Source organism: Haplochromis burtoni, unplaced genomic scaffold, assembly GCF_018398535.1.
Source record: "Haplochromis burtoni strain Fernald_Lab_line unplaced genomic scaffold, NCSU_Asbu1 Contig_121, whole genome shotgun sequence".
NCBI lineage: Eukaryota > Metazoa > Chordata > Actinopteri > Cichliformes > Cichlidae > Haplochromis > Haplochromis burtoni.
In genome coordinates, this window is record NW_024582482.1 from 858030 (window position 1) to 880567 (window position 22538).

Below are 22538 nucleotides of genomic sequence, written 5' to 3' on the forward strand. Positions count from 1 at the left end.
GCGGGGCCATATGCTGTGATTGGTTGGAGAGAGAGAAGGAAGACAGGATAAAGACATGCTGTGGAAGAGAGACAGAGATGAATAACAAGTATGACTGAATGCAGAGAGGTCTGTTTACACATAATAGACACACAGATTTGGGACAGGTCACAATCATGTAGTAAGTGGGGTCGTGGTGTGACTGAAGATTGTGTTGATGTGGCCAAAAATGGCTCAGAACACCACAGTTCAGATCGTTTTGCCTGGCGGTATCAGTCCGGTAACATAATCAGAATCGGCCTTTTATCCAGCAAACAGACACATGAACCCGCTGAACGTGCTTTTGTGTCTCTGTGCTGCCGCAGGCCGACCCCGCCGGTCCCAACTTCCAGACACTGTTTGAAAACACTGAGCAGACACTGAAGGTGAGTGGGCGAGCGGTTCTTTTATTCCACTGTGAAAATCAGCAATTAGTCATTCAGTTTATGACTTTTTTTTTTTTTGTTCTTAATACAAACAACACAAACATGTGACTCGACATTTGTTGGTCATTCAGGGATTATTTCCTGTCCAGGAAGCGCTTTAAAAAGTGTGGATCTGGATGTTTTATCTCTGAAACAAATAGTGGCTCGCAGTCAGTCGGTTCATGATGTCATGCTTCCTCTCAGGTGTCTCTCTACTGCTGTTTCAGGTGGAGTTTTCCTCTCTGGACTTCCTCCTTCACACTAAAGCTCTACTCTCAACCATCAATTACCTGAACAACGCCATGCCGTCACAGTTCAGCGGAGACAAAGACAAAGATGTCAAAAAGCAGGTGGAGAAGACGGGAAAGAGCCGGACAGGTGAGGCTTAACCATCTGGTTACAGGTGTGTCTTGAATGATCTTCATGTGACAGGATATGATTCTCGTTCTCTGCAGTATCTAAAGGAGCTAAGGATGCAGGAATATTCAATTTCAAGTTGGTCGCCATGTTGGGTTGTTTCCATGTGGAGGTGTGTGATGACCGCCGTAGCATCGCTGACATCAGAGTCCAAGGTGCGAACACTTGAGCTGAAGTGAGAGTTAAAAGCACTGCTGACGGCACACGATCAAGCATAAATTGTGGTCATGTGACCTCTCTGCAGGAATCGACGCGTCTGTGTTGGTGCAGCCGAAGGAGACGGAGGTGTTCGCACGGCTGCGAGACATCGTGGTCACCGACGTCAACCCCAATACCATCCACAGAAAGGTCTGCAGCAGGAAAACTTGCTGGAATACTTTGTTTCCACAGTGTATTTGTACATGTGATATTTTTGTATACTATTTATGTAGCGCTGTAAAACTGTGCGCCTTTCTTTCCCACAGCTCTGCTCTGAGTAGGAGATGCTCTGTATCTCATTGTACATGTGTATAGTGACAATAAAAGGCATTCTATTGTATTCTATTCTAAAGACGGTAGAAAGACAGACTTCTCAGATCATTAAGTAGGATGTTTAACATTGATTTCAAGTGGATTACTCATTTCCAGCTCTATATTTTCATTCTTGAAATCCACTAAGGTTGTTTGTATTACTCGCACTTTAAAGTCCTGTATCCTTTTATGAGCCTATAACAAGCTGCTTAACTGCCCTTCCTTTAAGGCCAGCTTTCTACCTCTCATAAGCAGGAAGGTTTTAACAGCATCAGCATGTGGATCCGGCTGCTGTTCTGTCAGCCACAGCTGGTTCCCTGAGACAACCATAACAGAGAGATCCATTCTCACTGATGTCGTACAGACCCAGGAGTGAATATTAGCTGTCTAAAGCAGAGGTTTTCAAGCAGTCTGAAGCCTGAGCATCTGTCATGCTAACAGTACACGTGCCGCAATATATGATCAGATCTGCTTTCTGCCTTGAGTCCAGACAAAGAAGCTACTTTAGAAGTTTGTGTGCACTTAAGTGTCTTTGTTTTTCTGTAAAAAGTCAGCTGGGATCTTTTAGTACTAGGATAAGTTCGGTACTCTGTCTCGAGTCATGGAAAGTGCCGCTGTGGTCTTTTCTTCACCCTGCAGGCAGTGTCCATCGTGGGTGAGGAGGTGTTCAGCTTCAAACTCTCTCTGTTTCCCGGGGCAACCGAGGGTAACGGCTACGGCGACATGTCGAAGGTGGACGGGAAGGTCACCCTGCGCCTGGGCTGCATCCATATCGTCTACCTGCACAAGTTCCTCATGTCTCTGCTGGTAAGGAGCGTCATATTTCTCTACACTTTAAATGCACATTCACACTCAGCCCTGACCTCCACACAGGCGACCCCTAAAAGGCCAGATGACTGTTGTCTCTGTGTGGAGGCCGTTGGGCTCCTGGTTACGGTTGCCCTCCTGATTGTGATGGTGCTTATAGGTTAATGTATAAATACACAAACACATGTGATGGACACACACACACACACACACACACACACACACACTTCTAGTCTTGAACACATTTCATTTTTAAACACACATTTCAGTGTTTAAATGTGATGTGGGCTCTTTCTTTCATTTGGCTTCTCAGATTCCTATATCGAAGTATTAATTTCCTTCATTTGTTGTGAGTGTGTTGCTTTTGTTTCTGTGCTCTTCAACTTAACACAGTCACTAACTACAGAACTAGTCTTTGCCTTGTCTGTGTGTGGCCAATGTCCTCTATGATCCAGCAGTCCACGCTCACACATCTGCAGTTTCAGGTGACGTCTGCATCTCCTCTGGTCTGCAGCACATAGCAGGATACCGTGAACAGTCTGACATGCTTCCTAATCAACCTATGTTATATTATCTGTGACACACTGTGGCCCAAATCTAATCGGCTCCGCCCTTCTACACCCAGCCACTCAGTGATCAGCGTGGCCGGTATCCTGCAGGTTTTAGATGTCCTTGATCCATCACAGCTGATTCAAATGGCTAAATGACCTCCTCAACATGTCTTGAAGTTCTCCAGAGGCCTGGTAACGAACTAATCCTGTGATTCAGGTGTGTTGACCCAGGGTGAGATCTAAAACCTGCAGGACACCGGCCCTCGTGGCCTGGAGTTGCCCTCTAGGATATCAATTAAGCACTTATACTTAAAGTGCTTAAAGTACTTTTTTGCCTCTTTTAAACTCGATTACTTTTCCTTTGTTGAATTCTACCAGGAACTGAGACATTCATGAGAGTTTATGCAACTATCAGACGGCTGTATCAGGATTATGTGCTTCACTTGCTAGAAAAAAAAACCTTCTGTTTCCTATTCAAGCTCTTTGCAGAATTTCCAAAATTCTCTGCTTTGCCTTTTCATTCAGAAGAACAGGAGATAATTAGCAATGAGTTTTTTCATATACATGCAAGTGATTTTATTCATCGTGAGATTATTCCGTTAAACGTCCCTCTGTAAGTGTTTGAAGTCTCCTCCGTATCAGAACACAACCGCTGCTGCTCCTTAATGGTGGTTTATAAACCCATTCCAACCTTTAGATAAGTTAATTTCAAATTTCATTCCGTGTGGTTGACCTCTGTGAAATGAGTGAGTGTGAGTAGGGATGGACAGAAATTGGCTCCATGTCACTGTGAAATGAAACTGTATTGTACTCTATATGTTCAGTTGCTTTTGGCTGCAGCTGTCACTGTAATGTCTGCAGGACAGTCGTCGCGAATCAGCTTTAGTTTAAACTCTGAACTTCTCTGATGTGTTTGTAGCTGTAGAGTCAAATCAGAGATGTCTTGTTCCCTGTTGCATGACCTTTCTCTGCAGTTCGTTGTCTCTCATCTTTCTTGTCTTGTTGATGTGTTTTGTTCTTGCAGGCTTCTTTTAGCTTTCAGTATACATCTGGTGACGAGGTACAGCATCCAGCATGCACCTCTGAACTGCACAAAACCTTCTGCTTTAGCTTCACTCGACAACACCGCTGCACCCCCAGCTTAAATATCATCAGGTTTAACGTCCCAGAGGGACCCTGTCTCTGTGAGCGGATTAACCCCCGTCTCTACCTTCTACTCGTTGGTCGTAGACTCGGGTTAATCTGAATGACGCGATGTGACGAGGTTTAACTTTGAGGGAGAAGGGAAGTGACAAAAAGACAACTTTAAATATACTCTCTGCTCATACTTTCTTTGATCAGCTTCTCATCACATCTGTATTTATTTCTCATTTCATAACTTTAGAAAATATGAATACGTCTGACCTCCCATCACACATTGTCCTCAACTCGTCAACAGAATGATGATTAACGGACTATAATGCATCATCTATTTGGAACCAGTTTATTTTTATAAATCCAAATATCAAAAGAAGTAAATAAGGAAAACTATTCATATGTTTAAGAAGCAGGAAACACATTTCAGTCTTTTTACAAAGCCTGAGCTCAACCCAATGTTGCAAAATAGCTGTTGGCTTGTAGGGCTTGCTTCACTTTCATTTTTCTAAAACGCTACTTTTAATTTTTATTATTTCATTACTCTTTTGTTTATCCAGGTAAAATCTCTTTTCCAAGAGCAACCAGGCCAAGAGGGCAGACGTACGGTGTAGTTCTCATATTGTGCGTTTATATTCGTTGTCAGTGCAATTTAATGGATGTCTTTAGGGTGTCAACAATCTGATTTCTGCAGTATAAAAGTAAACCCCACCTGCGTGACATAGAAATCCAGGCAGTTACAAATTTGTAGAATAGCCGACAGTCCAGCAGAATCATCCTCAATGAGCGTGTTTCCACCAAACTGTTACTGAAACAAAGCACATGAGACAGGAAGTCACTCAAAACCCTGAGCGCCACCCGTCTGAGACCAGGAGATGGTCAAAACAACTGCTCTGAATGTTCGGCAGAGTGAGCACGGACACAGGGAGAGATGACAGAAGAAGGAATGCTTTTCATGCACAACATCTGACAGTAATCAGAGCTCACGTCCTCCATATGTGCAATGCAAATCACTCAGCTGCCCTCATTATCCCCCCACACCCTCACTGCCACCCCCCCATCAGTCACATGACCTTTGCCTGTGTGAAGTCTCCTTAAAGCGGGTTTGACTTTCATTCTTGTTTCATACGTCAGTCGTGATATGAACCTTTTAACTTCTACACTCAGCTCGATATTTACGATATTAAAAATGTTCAAAAAACGGAACTAATGTAGTTTCCACCTCCTGATTTCAAGTGCCAGCTGGTGTGTAAGCGCAGCGACTTTAAAGCCTGCCATCAGCATGAGGTTCATATCCCTGTGAAGGTTTGTGAAACAGAAATGAACCTGTGCACACAGTGAACTCCTCACATTGGCCCTCTGACTTGCTCCTTCATGGCGTCTCTCTAAGTCTACTCCACATCTGGGGAGTCTGTCATCTCACACCTGATTGCTTTTGTTCTTCAGATGTTCGTCGACAACTTCCAGACCGCTAAAGAAGCTCTGAGCGCCGCGACGGCTCAGGCAGCGGAGAAGGCCGCGTCGAGTGTTCGAGACTTCGCCCAGAAGAGTTTCCGTTTGTCCATGGACATCAAGCTGAAGGCCCCACTCATCATCATCCCCCAGTCCTCCACCTCCTGTAATGCTGTGGTGGTGGATCTGGGTCTGATCACGGTGGGAAACAGCTTCTCTCTGCAGCCGGCGGAGGGTTTCCCTCTGCCAGCTGTGGTGGAGAAGATGGATGTCCAGCTGACGCAGCTGAAACTGTCCAGGTAACAACATAAGAAATGTGAATACACTGACTGTGAGCAGGGCTGGAAACAGTTCTGCTTTTGCTTAATTGTGTTTGTTGGTTTAAATCCAGCTAAACTCAGGTTGATTAGACCTCACTGGGACTTAGAAATGGTACCAATGCACTAATTGCATCCAGTTCTCTTCATCGCTTGGCGTCTTCGTACACACCAGTAGATGGGAAATGTTTCTCCTCTTAGCTGCACTGAAACATGACGAAGGTCCAGCAGATAAAAACAGATTCCACTGTGCTTTCAGAACCACACTGAAGCGAGACTCTCTGCCCGACATCGAGATCCTTCAGCCAATCAACCTGGAGCTGCTTGTCACCCGAAACCTGGCAGCTTCCTGGTTCTCTAAGATTCCCGGAGTCCAGGTCCAGGGAGTGCTCCGGTCCCTAAATGTAAGCCTCTCTTGTTTTCTGTTGGCTGAACCAGGATTCAGACTCTGCAGAGTGAGACTTAAGTCTTTATTGTGTATCCATCAGATGAGTCTGGGTGAGGAAGATCTTGGTGTACTGATGAAGATTCTAATAGAGAACATTGGAGAGGGGAACAAAGAGCACAGCATGGATGTGAAGAGACAGGTGGCCCAAGGTAAGTTCACTCTCACAGCACATGATGGGAAATGAAATAAGTTGGAGAAAAGTCATTTTCAGCTTTTAAATTCAGACACAGCCGAAGTTATTATCTTTGGACTTAACCAGATCCTTACTCCAGTACTGTGAAGAACCCAGGAGCAAGTTTTAACCATGTTATGTTCTATGACTTGCAAATTAAACAAACATCTAGTACTGCCTTCTTTCATCTGTACAATAAAATGGTGTCTGGTTCATTCAGCAAAAGGACAGAGCTGCAGGGACCCAAATCTGGTGAGCAGGTGGTGGTGGGTGGAGACCAGTATTTACTTTTTCTGGGCATTGAAACTGCACACACGATGGCATGAGCATCCTCCCTCAGAGCATTTCAGTAAAAGTTCATTTATCAGTAGTGTTAAAGTCGGGTCGCTTTCACAGCAAAGTTGATGTTTGAGTGGCCATGACGCACGGTTCTTATGTAAGAACTTGATCGCTACTTCAGTTAGTGAGACATGAAAAAGAAGATCTGAACACACGTGTGTGTTTTAATCACCTCTTTGCTTCCACAGAGAAAGCAGAGCTTGCAGAGCAGCTGGTAGATGTGGTGTCATTACCACCAGCATCTAATGGCGCTGTGGCCGCAACCAATGGAATTCAGAATGAAAACACCATCAGCGTTCTCCTCAACTTTGAAGTGGAAGAGGTACGAAATCTGCCAGAGCTCAGTCGGACTCACTTTTCCTCTGAGTGGGCAACTCCAGGCCTCGAGGGCCGGTGTCCTGCAGGTTTTAAATCTTACCTTGGGTCAACACACCTGAATCAAATTATTAGTTCGTTACCAGGCCTCTGGAGAACTTCAGGACATGTTGAGGAGGTCATTTAGTCATTTAAATCAGCTGTGATGGATCAAGGACACATCTAAAACCTGCAGGACACCGGCCCTCGAGGCCTGGAGTTGCCCACCCTGCTTTAGAGAGTCTGAAAGATCATTCTGTATCTGAAGAGATACAAAATTTTGCATTCATTGTTGCTCCAACATGTTGGCGCTCTGCTGTCATCTAAATGTGTTTTCTGCTACTTCTCTTAAGGTGCTTCTGACTCTGAAAAAGCCAAAGGAACAGAAGGAGTCCCCTTTCCTGGTCTTTCACGTCGCCCACATGGGAATTAACACAAAAGTCAGAAAATACGACATGAGTGCAGCAACATACATCCGAAAAATTGCCCTTAAGTGCCTCGAGTTCAAAGGTCAGAGCGTTACAGCACACCAGGGTTTACTGACACAAGTGTGTCTGCACTGGTTTCTTTGGTTGTGCGTGTGCGGTCAAACATGTAGATGATGTGACAGCTTTGGTCTCTTCTGGTTTAGACTCAAGTGGGGAGCCGCTGTGCCTCATCAGCTCTTCAGTCGAGTCTGGAGCTGAACTGCTCAAAGTGGAGTATTGTAAGGTGAGGTCACCATGTGATTACCTGTTCATGCACGGGAGGTGGAGGCGAGAACTACGTGTGGGGTCGACGGTTTGAGATTCAGCAGTTTTTAATCAGCCTGTTTGTTTCATCAGGCCGACCGTGCCGGACCAAACTTCTCCACCGTCTACAAAAACACCGAGCAGCTGATCAATGTGAGTCATAGTTCATCCACACACCTGCAGATCAGTACAGCATCATCTCTGCACATCTCATGGTCGTGTTGAAGGAAATGCGAACTTGGCTTTAGCCCTGTTTGCACAGATCTAGTGTTACCAGGTGGATTTGTCTGATTTAGAAATCATTTTCACACTGCATCAGCCAAGTTTTACTCAAATTTACAACACAGACACAAAAAATGCTCCACGTCACGTCATCCTGTTCTGATAGATTTGAGCCTGTTCTTTCTATGAATGCCTCTCTACGCTGTCTAACAACAAAACCTGTATTTGTGACGAGAGGTAGAACAGGGGAAAGTAACTTAATAAAATAGCAGTGATGAACGTGGCACCACGGGACTAAGATCTGTCACACATCCCAGGTGTTGCACATTTTTGAGAACCACTAAAATGCATCAGCTTTCCTCTTGGGTCGTAGGTGACTTTCACCTCACTCGACGTCATGCTTCACACCGAAGCTCTGCTGTCAGCCATTAACTTCCTGTCGACGGCGTTGTCATCTGGCGGCGGAGTTCCATCTCCAGAGAAAGAAGTCCGACCAAAGACGGAGGATAAGACGGTTTCTGCGAAGTCCAGTCAGTAACGCACACACACACCCACACACACACACAGGTATAATGTGCGTCTGACTTAAAACTCAGCGTCATGTGTTATTTTCCTCCTGCAGCTGCCCTGGTGTCACCTGTAGACTCTCAGGTCACAGACCTGAAGGTGGTCATGGATCTCGGGGCCTTCAACGTCCTAGTGTGCGACCAGTTGTGCAACATGGCCGACATCAAGATCCAAGGTACTGAATCGGAGCTGAATTTTGTTTTCTGTGAGTTTTCACTACCAAACCTGATGTAACACGCCTGCTGTGCACCTCAGGTATTAATGGCTCGCTGCTGATGCAAGGACCTCAGACTCATATATCAGGCGGCATGCGAGACTTCATTGTTCTAAACGTTGATCCCAAAAGCTTCCACAAGAAGGTCAGTAAGTTGTCTTGTATAAGAATGCTTCACTCCATTGTGTCAAAACTGATAACGTCTTCAGACCCTGATACCCCGGGACTGCTTTAGATCGTCCTGCCCTCTTGTGTTTGTGTTCTTGTGTGAGCTAACGGTTTCCCTCCGATTATGCTTCAGGCCATCTCCATCGTGGGTAACGAGGTGTTCAGCTTCAGCGTGAGTCTGACCCCTAACGCCACAGAGGGCGCGGGCTACGCCGACACCTCCAAAACTGACGGCAAAGTGAAGTTAAACGTGGGCTGCATCCAGGTGGTTTACCTGCACAGGTTCTTCATGTCCCTGCTGGTGAGTCACACGTGATGATTGAAAGTTAGTTTGTAGAACTGTTTTTAGTTTGACCCGAGCAGCTTACCTGCACTGGTTTGTTATTTGTGTTCCCTCCTCCCAGTTTGATTTGCTTTTCTTTCTCAGTATTAATGTTGTGAGTTTTCTTTTATTCTTTTTAATTTTTGCCAATGAGAAGAAATGCAAAAAGAAACCTGGATCCAGTGGTTTTTAAAACACCTGAGACGAGTGCATGAAATAGTCACTACTGGACTGAAGAAAACTCTCTTTTTTAAAATTTTCTTGCAGAATTTCACCAACAACTTCCAGACCGCTAAAGAAGCTCTGAGCGCCGCGACGGCTCAGGCAGCGGAGAAGGCCGCGTCCAGCGTACGTGACTTCGCCCAGAAGAGCTTCCGTCTGTCCATGGACATCAACCTTAAGGCCCCAGTCATCATCATACCACAGTCCTCCACCTCCAACAACGCTCTGGAGGTGGACCTGGGTCTGATTACTGTTGGGAACAGCTTCTCTCTGCTGGATGTCACAGGATGTCCGCTGCCAGCCGTCATCGACAATATGGACGTCCAGCTGACGAAGGTGAAACTCTCCAGGTCAGTGAAACAAAGCCTCAAAGACTTGATCCACAGTCAGAAATGTTAATGGTGTTGATTAAGATTTTACAAAGTGAAATGAAAGAACCTGAAGACTGAAATCCTTAATGTCAGTAATGATGTTCTTAGAATAGGACCTTAAAGGAAGTCTCAGGAGCGTAAAAAGATGCGACTGGACTTCTTTAAGTCTGTTTCACCAAGAAGCTTCTTCAGTTTTTAAAAGTTTTAAAGCTGAAGGAAACCTCTTGGATAAGACGCGAGAGGTTTCAATGTCTTTTTAAGCTCCTAAGACTACCGTGACCTTTAATGACTGAGAACCTCCACAGACGTGCAGGAAGGAAGACCCAATCTGGCCACCTGAATCTTGGCGCCTCTCCTTTGTGTTAAAACGGTGAAATTTGCTGGTCAATCTGAGAAAAAGGATGAAACTGCATGTGCAAGTAGTCAGATCAGGAATTCCAAGGATATTGTGGTCATGCTTGAAAAAAAGGTGCACAAGCAGAAAGCTTTGAAGGGGGGAAGCTTTTGTTTTTATATGCAGACTTTGATTAGTTTCTCCTGTAAGCACATTGACTCCTTCCTGTTGTGGCCCAGGACCTGCTTAGAGCCCGACTCAAACCAACCTAGCAGAGAGCTGCTTGAACCGGTCAACCTGCACCTGAGCATCAAGAGAAACCTGGCAGCTTCCTGGTACAAGAAGATGGCTGCTGTGGAGATCGATGGAGATCTGAAGCCCATGAAGGTAGGAGGAAGAGGAAGTTAACATGTATCCTTGTTACATTATTAAACTTGTAACCAAAAATCTTTCCCAGATTACAAGACGATATAAAAACAGAGTAGCTGTACAGTATGGTTGGTGTTTTAAGACGTATGTAATAATCTTCCTCAATAGAATAAAATGTGTCAGAAATTCCACTAATGATTTTATTCTTGTTTTTACAACCAGTCGACAAGTAAACCACCAAAGGTACAGTTTCCCCTGAGGACAGGCCTCTCTGTAGAGTTCTATTGTTGCTGGTCTCGTCTTTTACTTGGAAGCTGGATGCAGTTTGTTTGTTGTGGTCTGTAGTCTGCGTAGACACCTCCAATAAGGACGCAGGTTTAGGCTAGGCTAGCAGCCTTTAGCCGTAGCCTCATTCTAGTCACAGCTGTAGACAGACTGAGTAGTGACTGATGCGTCTGTGCAGGTGAAGCTCAGTCAAGACGACCTGAAGGTGGTGCTCAGGATCCTGATGGAGAATCTGGGAGAGGCCGGAAGCCCGGAGCCCGCCGCAGCCCGGCAGGAGACCAGTCTGCAGGTCCGAGCAGCTGGAGCCACCCCGACAGGTCCGATTGAGTTTATGTTCAGACCTTCACTCATCCAGAGTTGAACCCTGATATTTGTCTGGTTTCTGTGTCTGACTGATGACATGGTAAATGGACTGATTCTTATATAGCGCTTCTCTACTCTCCCGGAGTACTCAAAGCGCTGACATGTATCCGATATAAGATAGACCAGGATTATTTTGAACCCTAAATCAAGCTAGGCTGCTCGAAAGTCCAAGGATAAAAATATTGTTAATGAGTGTAATAGATCCACTTTAAGCTTTCTTGCCGTTTTGTTGATGTGATCTTTGTCCTGATTGCTCAGGTGGTTCTGGAAAGATGACTGTGAGCCACAGTGAAGAGGATGATGAAACTTTGGAGACTGTCAAGTTTAACTTCAACATCGAGTCTCTTGGTCTGGTTCTGTACCTCGACCCCAAACAGGTCAGTTAGAAACAACAAGGACGTGAAAAGAAACTGATATCTGGGGGACGCTATTCGTCCAGTGGTTGGAGTTAAGCAAGTAAGTGTTAGTTATTCTTCCTGACTGTTGTCCCTGTTCCCAGTCCTCAGATCTCCAGAACCAGCAGGACCTCAGACTGGGAGAATTTGCCCTACACTTGCTAAAAACTTCAGGGAAGATCCTAAATAATGGCAGCATGGAGGTGAGCACGGTGCTGACTGCCTGCACACTGGACGACCTGAGGACCGGCATGGAGAGGGTCACCTCGCGGTAAGTCAAATGATCTCTGCTTTCTGTCTGTCTGACTGTTTTGTTGATGACGTGATCAATCACTGATGGAGTCCTTCATCAAATAGTCTGTAGTTGTTTTTCAGAGAAGAAGAAGAAACAGTCAGATCACACTGCACAGTGAATATGATCCATATAGAAAGCAGTTTAGTTTTTTGCTACCAAAGTGGTTTAGATGAGATTTTTTTGGGGGTTTTTTTGGCTGTTACCAGTCAGTGATCACACATTGTGTTAACTTGCTGCAGGATGGTGAGGCAGAGAGACGAAGAGAGCTCAGGGGTCACGATCGACGTGACGTACCGGCAGAGCGCAGCAGAACGGGAGGTGGTGGCCATTCTGCAGAAGCTCTATCTCTGTGCAAGCGTGGAGTTTCTGATGGCCGTCGGAGATTTCTTCCTGCAGGCTCTGCCGCAGAGTTCGGCTCCGCCCGCCACCTCTGCACCGAGCGACAGACTGCAGCTGAGACAGACCACTGAACCACGAGCCGACCCCAAGACTGGTAAGATCGGGACACCAGACCCCAACCGGAGAGGCGGGGGGGATTGAGTATATCTACTGTATAAAACTGTAAAATTGATGTTTCCAAGTATTCAGAGCTTCTCAGTCAACCTAAAGACGACCATTCAGAATCACAAAGCAAGAACGGAAACAAAAAAAGAAAAACCATCACAAGACTGTTTTCTCTCTGCAGCCTCCACAGTGAAGACTCGACTTCGAGCAGTGGTGGTGGACCCAGAGGTGGTGTTCGTGGCCAACCTGATGAAGGCCGACGCCCCAGCTCTCGTGGCCTCATTTCAGTGCGACTTCACGCTACAGGCCGAGGAGGACGGCACACAGAACATGAGAGCCAGCCTGAGGGAGCTGAAGGTCCTCGCCTGCCCCTTCATCCAAAACAAAGAGGACAAGGCTGTCACCACCGTAAGAGTCTGCTTGTTTTTTGCAGTCTGTAGATTCTTCACTCACTGTTATATCAGTTCTGCTTTGTGTTTTTTGATATGTCAGACACATTTAAACCCACAGCGTTTTGGAATTGTTGACTGGGAGTAAAACCATTTTTACTGCATTACCCTTAAAAATATGAGTCGGGTAACAGATTAACTGAAAAAGTGTCTTACTGTAGGGGAAGAAAATGTGATGTGTTAGTGGTCTTGTAAGTAACGAGAGATGAACAAACATGATTAAAGGTATCAGTCTGGCTCTATCCAAAAGGTACTGAGACCTTGTTCGGTCACCTTGGAAACCAAAGCTCACCCCAATCAGCCACTGAGGGGCTCCGTGACAGTGGAGGAAATCATAATTAAGGTATTTATTTATGGATTTAGAAATCACACTGACAGATGTTGGAGACTCTGTGTTGCTTCTCTGGACTCGCGGTGATTTCCCGACTGTCAGTGAACTCATCACCAGTGTGTCTTTCATCTGCAGATCTCACCGTTCATCCTCAACACCGTGACAACGATAACAGCCGCCATGACGGCAAAGCAGAAGGATCAACAGTGCGAGGCATCGAAGCCCGATATCAGTGACCTGTGGTCGGTCATGAACATCTACAACTGTAACTACTGGTTCCTGGGAGTGGACCAGGCCACCGAGGTCACCGAGAGCTTCAGAGAACCGGACGGACGAAATGAAGGGGAGAGCTTTGGCGTCGAAGTCAAGGTACCACAGCGTCCTCGCAGAACATTCATTGTAAAACTTTAAAGAAGGTTTGCTTCTTTTTGACGAGCTGTTGTTGGCCCTCAGGTTGTACAGGTGACTCTGGAGTCCGGTTTGGGTCATCGAACAGTCCCTCTGCTGCTGGCCGAGTCCTCCTTCAATGGTTCAGCCAAAAACTGGTCTTCGCTGCCACAGCTGAGAGCTGATATGACGCTTGAAGTAAGAACTCAACCTGGATTCAGACCTGATCCTGAAACTCGTGTCATATATTCAAGGCTCCTAACTTTAGTTTGGGTTTTTTTCCTAACTTTAGTTTTAGCCGAGGAGTATTTAAGAACATTATTCATGTGTTCACCCTACCAACGAAGGTGTTGACGCCATTGGAAGGGATACTGATATATTCCAGAAAGACAAAAATCTCTCTGACAGCTGAGTTATCGCAGTTGCTGTGCTCAGTGGAAAAAAAAAACCAAGTGTGTCATCTGTTCCCAGGTGAATTACTTTAATGAGACCCACGCGGTGTGGGAGCCTCTGCTGGAACGAGTCGACGGCGGCAGACGAAGGTGGAACCTGGAGTTCGAGGTAAAGCTGCTAGCAGCGAAGCTTGCTCTTAATGAACTTTGTGTGATTATTATGACAGCGACACAATGTCCCACTCCAGTAAATGTCCCACAGCAAAGCAATTCCCTGAAGTGTTTTGTCTGTGAATAGTTTTATGTCAAAGACATTTTTGTATTCTTCATATAAAACATCCAAGTGGCTCATTTCCACCCCCCCCTTTTTTTTTCTTCTTGGAATAGACCGACCTTAATATTACAGGTGTAAGAGTTTAACGGCACGTCTGTAATCTGCCATTTAAAGGTGGAAAGAAGGTGAATCTGATCACCTGCTGTCCCACTGCAGAACTTTGAAAACCCTCAATGAGTTTTTAAATGGAATAAAATTCCCAGCAACGACCGGCTGAAGGCCGATGAACTTAGTGATGCTGTTTTTGCTCCTGCAGATGAAGAACAACCCAATCCATGACAAAAGCCCCGTTCACGGAGATGACTTCATATTCCTTCCTGAACCTCGCACTGTCGTTAACATCTGCTCCAAAGACACCATGAATGTCACCATCTCCAAGTGCTGCCTCAACGTTTTCCAAAACCTCGCCAAGGTACAGAACAGCTTCAGTTTGTGTCTGACTGATGCTGTAATATCACTTCTAATCGACTTTTTGAAAAAGTGTTAATTCGTTGAATCACTGAGCGCCCTTTTCCTTTGCTGTGTTTTGATCAGGCGTTCTCGGAGGGAACGACTTCCACCTTTGATTACTCTCTGAAGGAGAAGGCGCCATTCACTATTAGAAACTCTCTGGGAATTCCCTTCATTGTGGAGCACAGTGCTAACTTGAGACTGGTGGGATCTGCGGGGCAGGGAAAGCTCCACGAGTTGCCGGTGGATCAGAACATGGAACTGGAGCACTCAATGTTCGAACCAACATCCAGAGGCAAACTTTCAGCTCTCCAGCGGCAAGAGAGCTGCCTGTTCAACCTCACCATCGGTCAGACGTTCCCACTCGTTCTCTGTTGGTGCTGCGCGTTGTCTTATGCTAAGCTTGTGATTGGAGATGTGTTATTTCTCTCCCCATACAGTGCCCTCAGGATACAGCGAGATCGCCAACATCCCTGTGGACAAACCGGGTCGACGCCTCTACAACATCCGCGGCCCGAATCTGCAGGAGGCCATATCTGTGCTGTTGCAGATTGACGCCAACGAAGGCAACAAGGTCATCACGGTTCGCTCGCCGCTGCAGGTCTGAACCACAGACGCTCTAAATAAAGCCGATATTGTGATTAGAAAAGCAGGACAGGTTTATTTAGAGGCAACTTTTGTTTGTGTCTTTAGATAAAGAATCACTTCTCAGTGCCATTCACCATCCTCAAGTACTCTCCACAAACCAGAGCTCTGCAGGCTATTGGACAGGCCGAACCCAAGACGGAGTTTCATGTCACCTTAGAAACTTACAGGTAGAATCACACCACCTTCTTCAGGTGTTCGAGAGACTGTTCGTTAGCATAGTCATAGTCTTTGTGGATTTGATGATTGTCTCAGTAAAAGACATCCTCTGCTGCTCTGAACATCTACAAAATTAGGGTTTGCCAACATGGGCGAGCTTCTGGTTGCAGATCCTTTTTTCCAAACTGAATTTGTGACACTTTAAGTGCAATCTTGTCCCTGAAACTCTCTGGGTGCTGTTGTGAGTTCCTGTGGATCTGAGCAGCTCCAGGTGCCTCGTCATAACTTCCGGAGGTGGTGAGAGTCTTTACTTCCTCTTTCCTCCAGATCTCAGCTGTTTTTGCAGCCAGCAGGAGAGCTGACAGGTCAGTACGCGCCATCTTCCACCTGCATATCCTGGAAGGAGCAGGTGCACTGTAGCTCAGAGGTGGGGTCGATGCTTCAGTGTCCCGCATCCGAAAGCAGCCTGCTGCCGCTCATGGTCAGCACTTTGGCCGTCCCCGATGACCTGCGACACATCACCAGCTGTGGAGAGGAGGACTGGGACCCCGCCTATGTCATCCATCTCCATCCTATGGCTACCCTACGCAACCTGCTGCCATACACCATTCGCTACATGATGGAGGTAACCCTAACAGCTCCATCAAGGTTTAGCAATGCAATAATAAAGAGTCTTTGCAGATATTCACATCTGTTTGTTAGAAATGTTTTTTATTATTTTATAAGCCAATGAAAACTAACCTGATCTAAAATAACCTGATCGGACCTGGCGTGTTGCATCCCCAGAGCTCAGTAGACAGCTGCGAGCTCCGTGAAGGCAGCACGTCAGACCTCCTGAACGCTCGTGTCTCAGGCGAGATCGTGTCGCTGGTGCTGATGAGGTATCAAGGACGCGACTGGCACGGACACATTCGGATTGAAAAGGAAATGCCCGAGTTCCTGGTCATATGTCTCACCTGCGACTCGGACATAAACATGACTGTGGACATTAACGTCCACGCGACGAGGACGGCGAGCCGCCGCCTGCTGCTGTCGCTCTTCAGTCCGTACTGGATCATCAACAAAACGTCTCGAGTGCTGCAGTACAAAGCCGAGGACATCTCCGTCAAGCACCCGGCCGACTACAGAGACATCATCCTGTTCTCCTTCAAGAAGAAAAACATGTTCAGCAAGTGCAAGGTGAGAAACACCTGGACACGCATGTCCAGCCTTTCTTCTTTAGACTTTAAACAAGTCGTTCAAAGTTTTCACGATCCGAGCCTGTATGCTTTATAAGCTTCCAGGTACGTTTTTTTATTCCTGTATATTTAGATCTGGTCAGACCTCTATTTTCTGATCACTGCTTCCTTTTTAACTCTTTTTTTTTTTGACGATAAAAACAAAGCCAGACATTTTCTGTAATATGTAAAATGTTTATTTATTGCACATTGATGTTTTGTATCAGCTCCAGCTTTGCGTCTCCACCAGTTCCTGGTCTGACGGGTTCTCTCTGGACACAGTGGGAAGTTATGGCTGCGTTCGCTGTCCCGCCAACCACATGGACTTCTTGGTAACTCTTTTTCTCTTTTAATCAAACTGTTCAACCTGTTTTGTCTTTCTGAGGATTAGACCAGGCTGGTTGTGGAGCTTTTGAATGTGTCACATTCTTCTCCTGGGTTGATTAAAATGATCATCAGCTGTGAGCTGATCTAGTTTCATGCTTCTTGTCTCTGTGTGCAGGTGGGCGTTAGTATTCAGATGAGCAGTTTTAAACTAACCAGGATCGTCACCATGAGTCCTTTCTACACTCTGGTCAACAAGTCATCTTATGAACTAGAAGTGGGAGAAGTCAGCAGCCAAACCAAGTGGCACTACATCTCTTCCACCGAGGTGAATGAATTTCTAGTTTTAGAACAGACAGGCTGTAGGGACCTGTCTTCCTTATTGTCACTGCCAAACTCCTTATGTTATTATAATTCTCATAATTCGATTGTTGTGGCGCAGTGTCTCCCTCTGTGGCCGGAGAATGGCTCGGGAAAGTTGTGTGTCCGTGTTGTCGGGTCTGAATCCACCTCCCAATCCTTCTTCTTCAATAAACAGGACAACGGCACCCTGCTAAAAATGGAAATGGTTAGTGTGCATTAGACCAGACACATCGGACGAACTCTCACAGTTTAGTACATTGTGGAGATTTTTAAATGCGTGTATGTTTCAGTGCGGTGGGATCATCGTGGACGTCAACCTCTCCGATCACTCCACCGTCATCAGCTTCAGTGATTATTATGAAGGAGCAGCTCCTGCCCTGCTGGTTAACCACACGCCCTGGGCTACCATCAGCTATAAACAGAGGTCAGAGGTCAACACACTACTACATATATGTTATTTTATAGCCTATCAGAGTTTAAAAGCTGTAACTTTTTCATCTGACACGGTTCACTCTGTCTTAACTTCTGCATTCTTGGAGGTGCTCCAGGTTTTTGGCCACAAAAAAAGCTCTTAAAGGCTTTTTTTGCCTGTTTTCTGTGTTTCTGGTTGTCACTCCATGTCAGTTCCCTGACAAATTTGTATTTCAGTTAATTTTCTCTTTGTGAAACACCTTGGTGGAAACCCAGCTACTTGCCATTTCTTTTCAGAGGCTCATCCGTCTTTCATGAGTTGAAACCCAGCGAGACTCGGCGGTTTGCGTGGGACGACCCAACAGGAGTCCGCATGCTTCGTTGGGAATGCCGGGATCATTCAGGAGAGCTGGATCTGCTGAAGGTCAGACTCACACACAATCTCGTATCTGCATTTTTTTTTTTGTAAGAAGACACTGTTGTGTGTCATGGTGAAACAATTCTGGAGGTGGAGCTTTGTTTAGTTGCTATTGAGGTTTGATGAAACGCATATCAAAAGATTTCCCACAGAAAACAGCAGAAACTCTCTGATTAATTAATAGTGGAAGAGCCAGATATTACTATGCCTTTGTGTCTTTGTAACAGCTGAACCTCATCCTCTGAAAAATAATTTTTCAGTTTGTTTTGACCGAAGAAATCTAATGCAACAAAACTGAAAATGTCACGGACCAGAAATGGAACCCTGAGGAACCAGAAAAACCATTTATTTCAGCCACTGCTGTTGTACTGAGAAAAATGATCAATTACTTTATATAAAAGATTAGTGTAGATTTATGATCTAAACAATAAGTTTGTATTTTCTAATTAGTTTATTTCATTTTAGCTTTTTGTTTTTAATTCAGTCTAGTTTAGTTGATTTTCAGATTGAGTTTCTCGTTCCAGTTTAGTTTTTATTGTTTGAAAATGTTTAGTTGTAGTTTCATTTTTATTAGTTTCAGTGTTGTTGGTGTTCTTGTTGTTGTAATTATGATTGTTTGGAGAACACACGTCAGAGCCAAGACAGACATCCAGAATCTCAATACATCAATCCTTCATCAGGCAAATAAATCTTTTGGCCATCAACTAAAAACGTAATAGAAGCTCAAACTAGGAAAAAAATAATATTTTTATTTTAATTTGCCAAGTTCGCAAAATCATTTCTTGGTTTTACTTTTTTTAAAGTCTAGTTTTTAATTTAATTTTATGTAACCAAAATGTTTTGTTTTTCGTTTACATTTAGTTGCTTTTACAACCTTAATTATTAATTAATTATTACCTTGATTTTCTGGCCATCAGGAGGCAACCACTCTGGCTACAAGACATCTGATTGTAGAGAAGTCTGGGGAACTGAGGCGTCTTTTACTGATGTAGATCCCCTCTGTACACATATTCCTGATGACTTTTAGCGTCTCCGTTCCTATTTTCACATCCTATTGAATATCTTTAGTTATGGTACTATTACAGTCAAACTGGAGGATATAGCAATAACGATATGCTCCTCGTGTTTGCTTCCCCCAAACCTCATCAAACCTCATCAAACCCAGGATACAAACATCAGTTTCTTTACAGTCTGTCTGTGTTCATTTAGGATGATTTTGGTCAGTTTTCCTACGACAGCCAGTCTCAGATCCACTGGGCTTCCTTCCTGGACGGACGCCAGCGGGTGCTGATATTTACTGAGGACGTTGGAGTGGTGACAAAGGCTCGTCAGGCTGAGGAGCTTGAACAGTCCGATCAGGAAGTAAAAGTTTTGTTGCAAAACCTTGGATTGTCGCTGATCAACAACAGCAAGCGGCAGGAGATCGCGTACATTGGCATCACCAGGTAAACACTATCACATTACCAGAGCAGTTTACAGCAAAGCAAGGTCACATTTCCAGGCTTCGTCTACAGTGTGAGATTAGCTATTTGCTTTCTTGACTAACACATTTTTATCTTAAAATCAGTCGAGATTGTAAATGGACTCTTCTTCCTTAAAAATGGGCTAGATGAGTGCCATCTCATTTATTAAGTCCAGAGGAGCAAAATGCAACCAAGAAATGCAGAAAAAATCTTCTACTTTTTTGTTTTGGTTTTATTCACAATGTAACAGCTGCAAGTTTCCTGCTATTTATCCAGATCTGGGTGACAGAGAAAGCATGCCCAGACCTCCCTCTCCACAGCCTCCTCCAGCTGTTCTGAGGGGATAATGAAGCGTTACTGAGTCCTTAGAGAGGCGTAATAACTCCAGCGTGTCCCGGGTCTGTCCCAGGGTCACCTCCCAGCTGGATATGCCTGGACACACCTCACCTTGGAGGCATCCAGGAGGCCTGCTAGTCAGCTGCCTGAACCACCTCCAGCTGACTAAAGTAGCAGTGTTGGAGAAGAAATAGCTACTTTTAGCCTCTCCTAAATAACTGAGCTCCTCGCCCATTGGGAGGAAGCTGATTTCTGCTGCCTGTTCTCGTCAGCTTCTGCTTTCTGTAACCAGTTACAGCTTATGAACATAGATGAGAGTAGGAATAACAAGCAGGACTAGCCAGTATATTTTTATCTACACTTTTAGGTTCAGCTCTCTTTTTACCTTAGAGCTGTTTATATAGGGTTTAAATTATTTGCAGATGTTAAGCGGTGGATTGCTCCCTCTGGACTAGGATAGCTGTTGACCCAAACACTGCTGCTCCTCCACACGTCTGTTTGTGCAGACCAGCTCCCACTGGAGATGATCATACCCACTGAATCTTGCTTCCTAGCACACCGCTTGGAGCAACATCAACACATAATCACAAGCGTGTTACAGCGTTACATGTGTGTTTGTATCACAGCTCAGGTGTTGTTTGGGAAATGAAGCCGAAGAATCGCTGGAAGCCGTTCAATAACAAGAACATCAGCCTGCTGGAGAAAGCCTACCAGAATCAGCTGAGTGGGAAGTCCGCCGGCGGCTGGATCAGACTGGAGAACCTGGAGGTGAGAGGTCAACGTGCACCTGAAACACGCCCACCCCCCAAAAAATACACACACAATTTAAATTTCAATTGTCCACTGAGCTGAGAGGGAAGCTGTGATGTCACTGGCTCTCAGGTGAACCTCAGTGGGGCCACCATGATGATGCGTCAGCCGTTTTCCTGCCAAGTGAGGAGGAACTTCCTGTCTGGGATCCAAGTGGAGTTCAAGCAGTCGGTGCATCAGCGCAGCTTGAGAGCTCAGCTGCACTGGCTGCAGGTAAACACTCACACACCACAATGCATACACACCTGCACAGAAATACACACTCTTGTGTGACTGGCATCATTCTGTGTGCAGGTGGACAATCAGCTTCCAGGTGCCATCTTCCCCATCGTCTTCAATCCAGTTCTTCCTCCAAAGTCCATCGCTCTGGACACAGGTGGAGTCTTTTTATTAACTTCTTCATAGCTTCGATCAAACTCTTGATCTGACCGTTCTCACGGTGAGCCGAGCGTCTTTAACTCCGCTCTCTGTCTCCACAGAGCCAAAGCCCTTCATTGACGTGTCCATCATCACCAGGTTCAACCAGCACAGCAACGTCATGCAGTTCAAGTGAGTAAGAACCAGTTCACCTAAAGACCTGCAGGGTGTTTAAAACCACAACCCTGCTGAAGTCCAAATCCTTCGTGTGTGGAAAAAGCCACACTTACTTGTTTTTGAGAGGTAAGCACAGAGATGGGATTAAGGAAAAGATTGTCAGCTTGTCTTGAGCTTGTCTGTGTTCTCCAGGTATTTCATGGCTTTGGTCCAGGAGATGGCAGTAAAGATCGATCAGGGTTTCCTGGGAGCCATTTTGGCTCTGTTCACTCCTGCTGCAGACCCCCAGGCCGACAGCGAGAAGGTAGAGCTGCTTCTAACATGTGAAAAGTGCCAACATGAACCACACACAGAGGGTTCATGCGTTTGAGGTGTGTCTGTGTTTCAGTCTGGGCTGATAGAGCAAGATCTGCAGGGCCTGCAGGCCGAGCTGATGGAGGCATCGCGGACTGACGCATCTGGTCTCAGCTACTTCGAATACTTCCACATCTCACCCATCAAGGTGAAGACGCACAGTCTGAGCTCTCCTTTTCACTTATATTTAAAAACAGCTTAAATCGTTAAGTCAACCAGATGAATGTTTGGATTCAAAATAAGCCCAGTGTCGTCACTGGGTCAAGGTTGTGTTTCCATCTTGGTGTTCGTGTGTTTGTTTCAGCTCCATCTCAGTCTGTCTCTGGGCTCCAGCGGTGATGACTTGGTTGAGGAGACGGAAGCCATTCAGTCTATGAACCTGCTGCTGAAAAGCATCGGGGCCACGCTGACCGACGTCGACGACATCATCTTCAAGTGAGACTCTCGCCGCTGCTGCGGCGCCATTAGAGAGATGCGCTGAGGGCCGTAAAGTAGGGGACGGCTGTTTGCTGAGTCTGTCACAGTAAAACTTTCTGTGTTTGACATTCGTCATGTTTGTGTCCCACAGACTGGCCTTCTTCGAGGTGAAGCACCAGTTTTACAGTAAAGAGAAGCTGACGTGGGTGGCGGCTCGACACTATACTGAACAGGTAAAGTTACAGCCTCCATGTGTGCCATGCTTTATCCAGGTCGTAATTTATCTACAAGCAAACAAAGGTGTAGGTTAGGTGACCTATTAGTATTAAACAGCGTCTCTGCAGAAGGCGGATAATCTGTGTTTTTACCCCTCAGCTGTAAAAGGTTGACGGGCATCTAACTTTGGGAATGCGATAACTTGAGAACGAAGCAACGTAG

General features: G+C 45.6%; 1 protein-coding gene across 6 annotated transcripts in view; it reads left to right on the plus strand.

Annotated features, from left to right (window-relative positions):
• vps13c (vacuolar protein sorting 13 homolog C) overlaps window positions 1-22538 on the plus strand; it is a 48463-nt gene that overhangs the window by 14343 nt on the left and 11582 nt on the right. For 5 of the 6 annotated variants that reach the window (XM_005929211.2, XM_005929213.2, XM_005929212.2 and 2 more), the window contains 47 exons: window positions 345-404; window positions 671-821; window positions 899-1015; window positions 1105-1208; window positions 2010-2177; window positions 5309-5613; window positions 5891-6035; window positions 6120-6228; window positions 6779-6912; window positions 7298-7454; window positions 7576-7655; window positions 7769-7828; window positions 8271-8427; window positions 8520-8639; window positions 8720-8823; window positions 8980-9147; window positions 9436-9740; window positions 10335-10482; window positions 10928-11066; window positions 11371-11489; window positions 11612-11778; window positions 12042-12295; window positions 12488-12714; window positions 13006-13098; window positions 13222-13455; window positions 13540-13671; window positions 13945-14034; window positions 14456-14611; window positions 14734-14998; window positions 15090-15250; window positions 15343-15464; window positions 15781-16078; window positions 16240-16632; window positions 16898-17002; window positions 17173-17322; window positions 17437-17562; window positions 17648-17781; window positions 18066-18192; window positions 19396-19631; window positions 20612-20753; window positions 20868-21008; window positions 21090-21171; window positions 21275-21344; window positions 21522-21633; window positions 21718-21831; window positions 21988-22118; window positions 22252-22333. In XM_005929211.2, the coding sequence (XP_005929273.1) occupies window positions 345-404; window positions 671-821; window positions 899-1015; window positions 1105-1208; window positions 2010-2177; window positions 5309-5613; window positions 5891-6035; window positions 6120-6228; window positions 6779-6912; window positions 7298-7454; window positions 7576-7655; window positions 7769-7828; window positions 8271-8427; window positions 8520-8639; window positions 8720-8823; window positions 8980-9147; window positions 9436-9740; window positions 10335-10482; window positions 10928-11066; window positions 11371-11489; window positions 11612-11778; window positions 12042-12295; window positions 12488-12714; window positions 13006-13098; window positions 13222-13455; window positions 13540-13671; window positions 13945-14034; window positions 14456-14611; window positions 14734-14998; window positions 15090-15250; window positions 15343-15464; window positions 15781-16078; window positions 16240-16632; window positions 16898-17002; window positions 17173-17322; window positions 17437-17562; window positions 17648-17781; window positions 18066-18192; window positions 19396-19631; window positions 20612-20753; window positions 20868-21008; window positions 21090-21171; window positions 21275-21344; window positions 21522-21633; window positions 21718-21831; window positions 21988-22118; window positions 22252-22333 (7194 nt within the window). The remainder of the gene's footprint in view (window positions 1-344; window positions 405-670; window positions 822-898; window positions 1016-1104; window positions 1209-2009; window positions 2178-5308; window positions 5614-5890; window positions 6036-6119; window positions 6229-6778; window positions 6913-7297; window positions 7455-7575; window positions 7656-7768; window positions 7829-8270; window positions 8428-8519; window positions 8640-8719; window positions 8824-8979; window positions 9148-9435; window positions 9741-10334; window positions 10483-10927; window positions 11067-11370; window positions 11490-11611; window positions 11779-12041; window positions 12296-12487; window positions 12715-13005; window positions 13099-13221; window positions 13456-13539; window positions 13672-13944; window positions 14035-14455; window positions 14612-14733; window positions 14999-15089; window positions 15251-15342; window positions 15465-15780; window positions 16079-16239; window positions 16633-16897; window positions 17003-17172; window positions 17323-17436; window positions 17563-17647; window positions 17782-18065; window positions 18193-19395; window positions 19632-20611; window positions 20754-20867; window positions 21009-21089; window positions 21172-21274; window positions 21345-21521; window positions 21634-21717; window positions 21832-21987; window positions 22119-22251; window positions 22334-22538) is intronic. The other variant, XM_042223840.1, reaches the window with a different exon arrangement.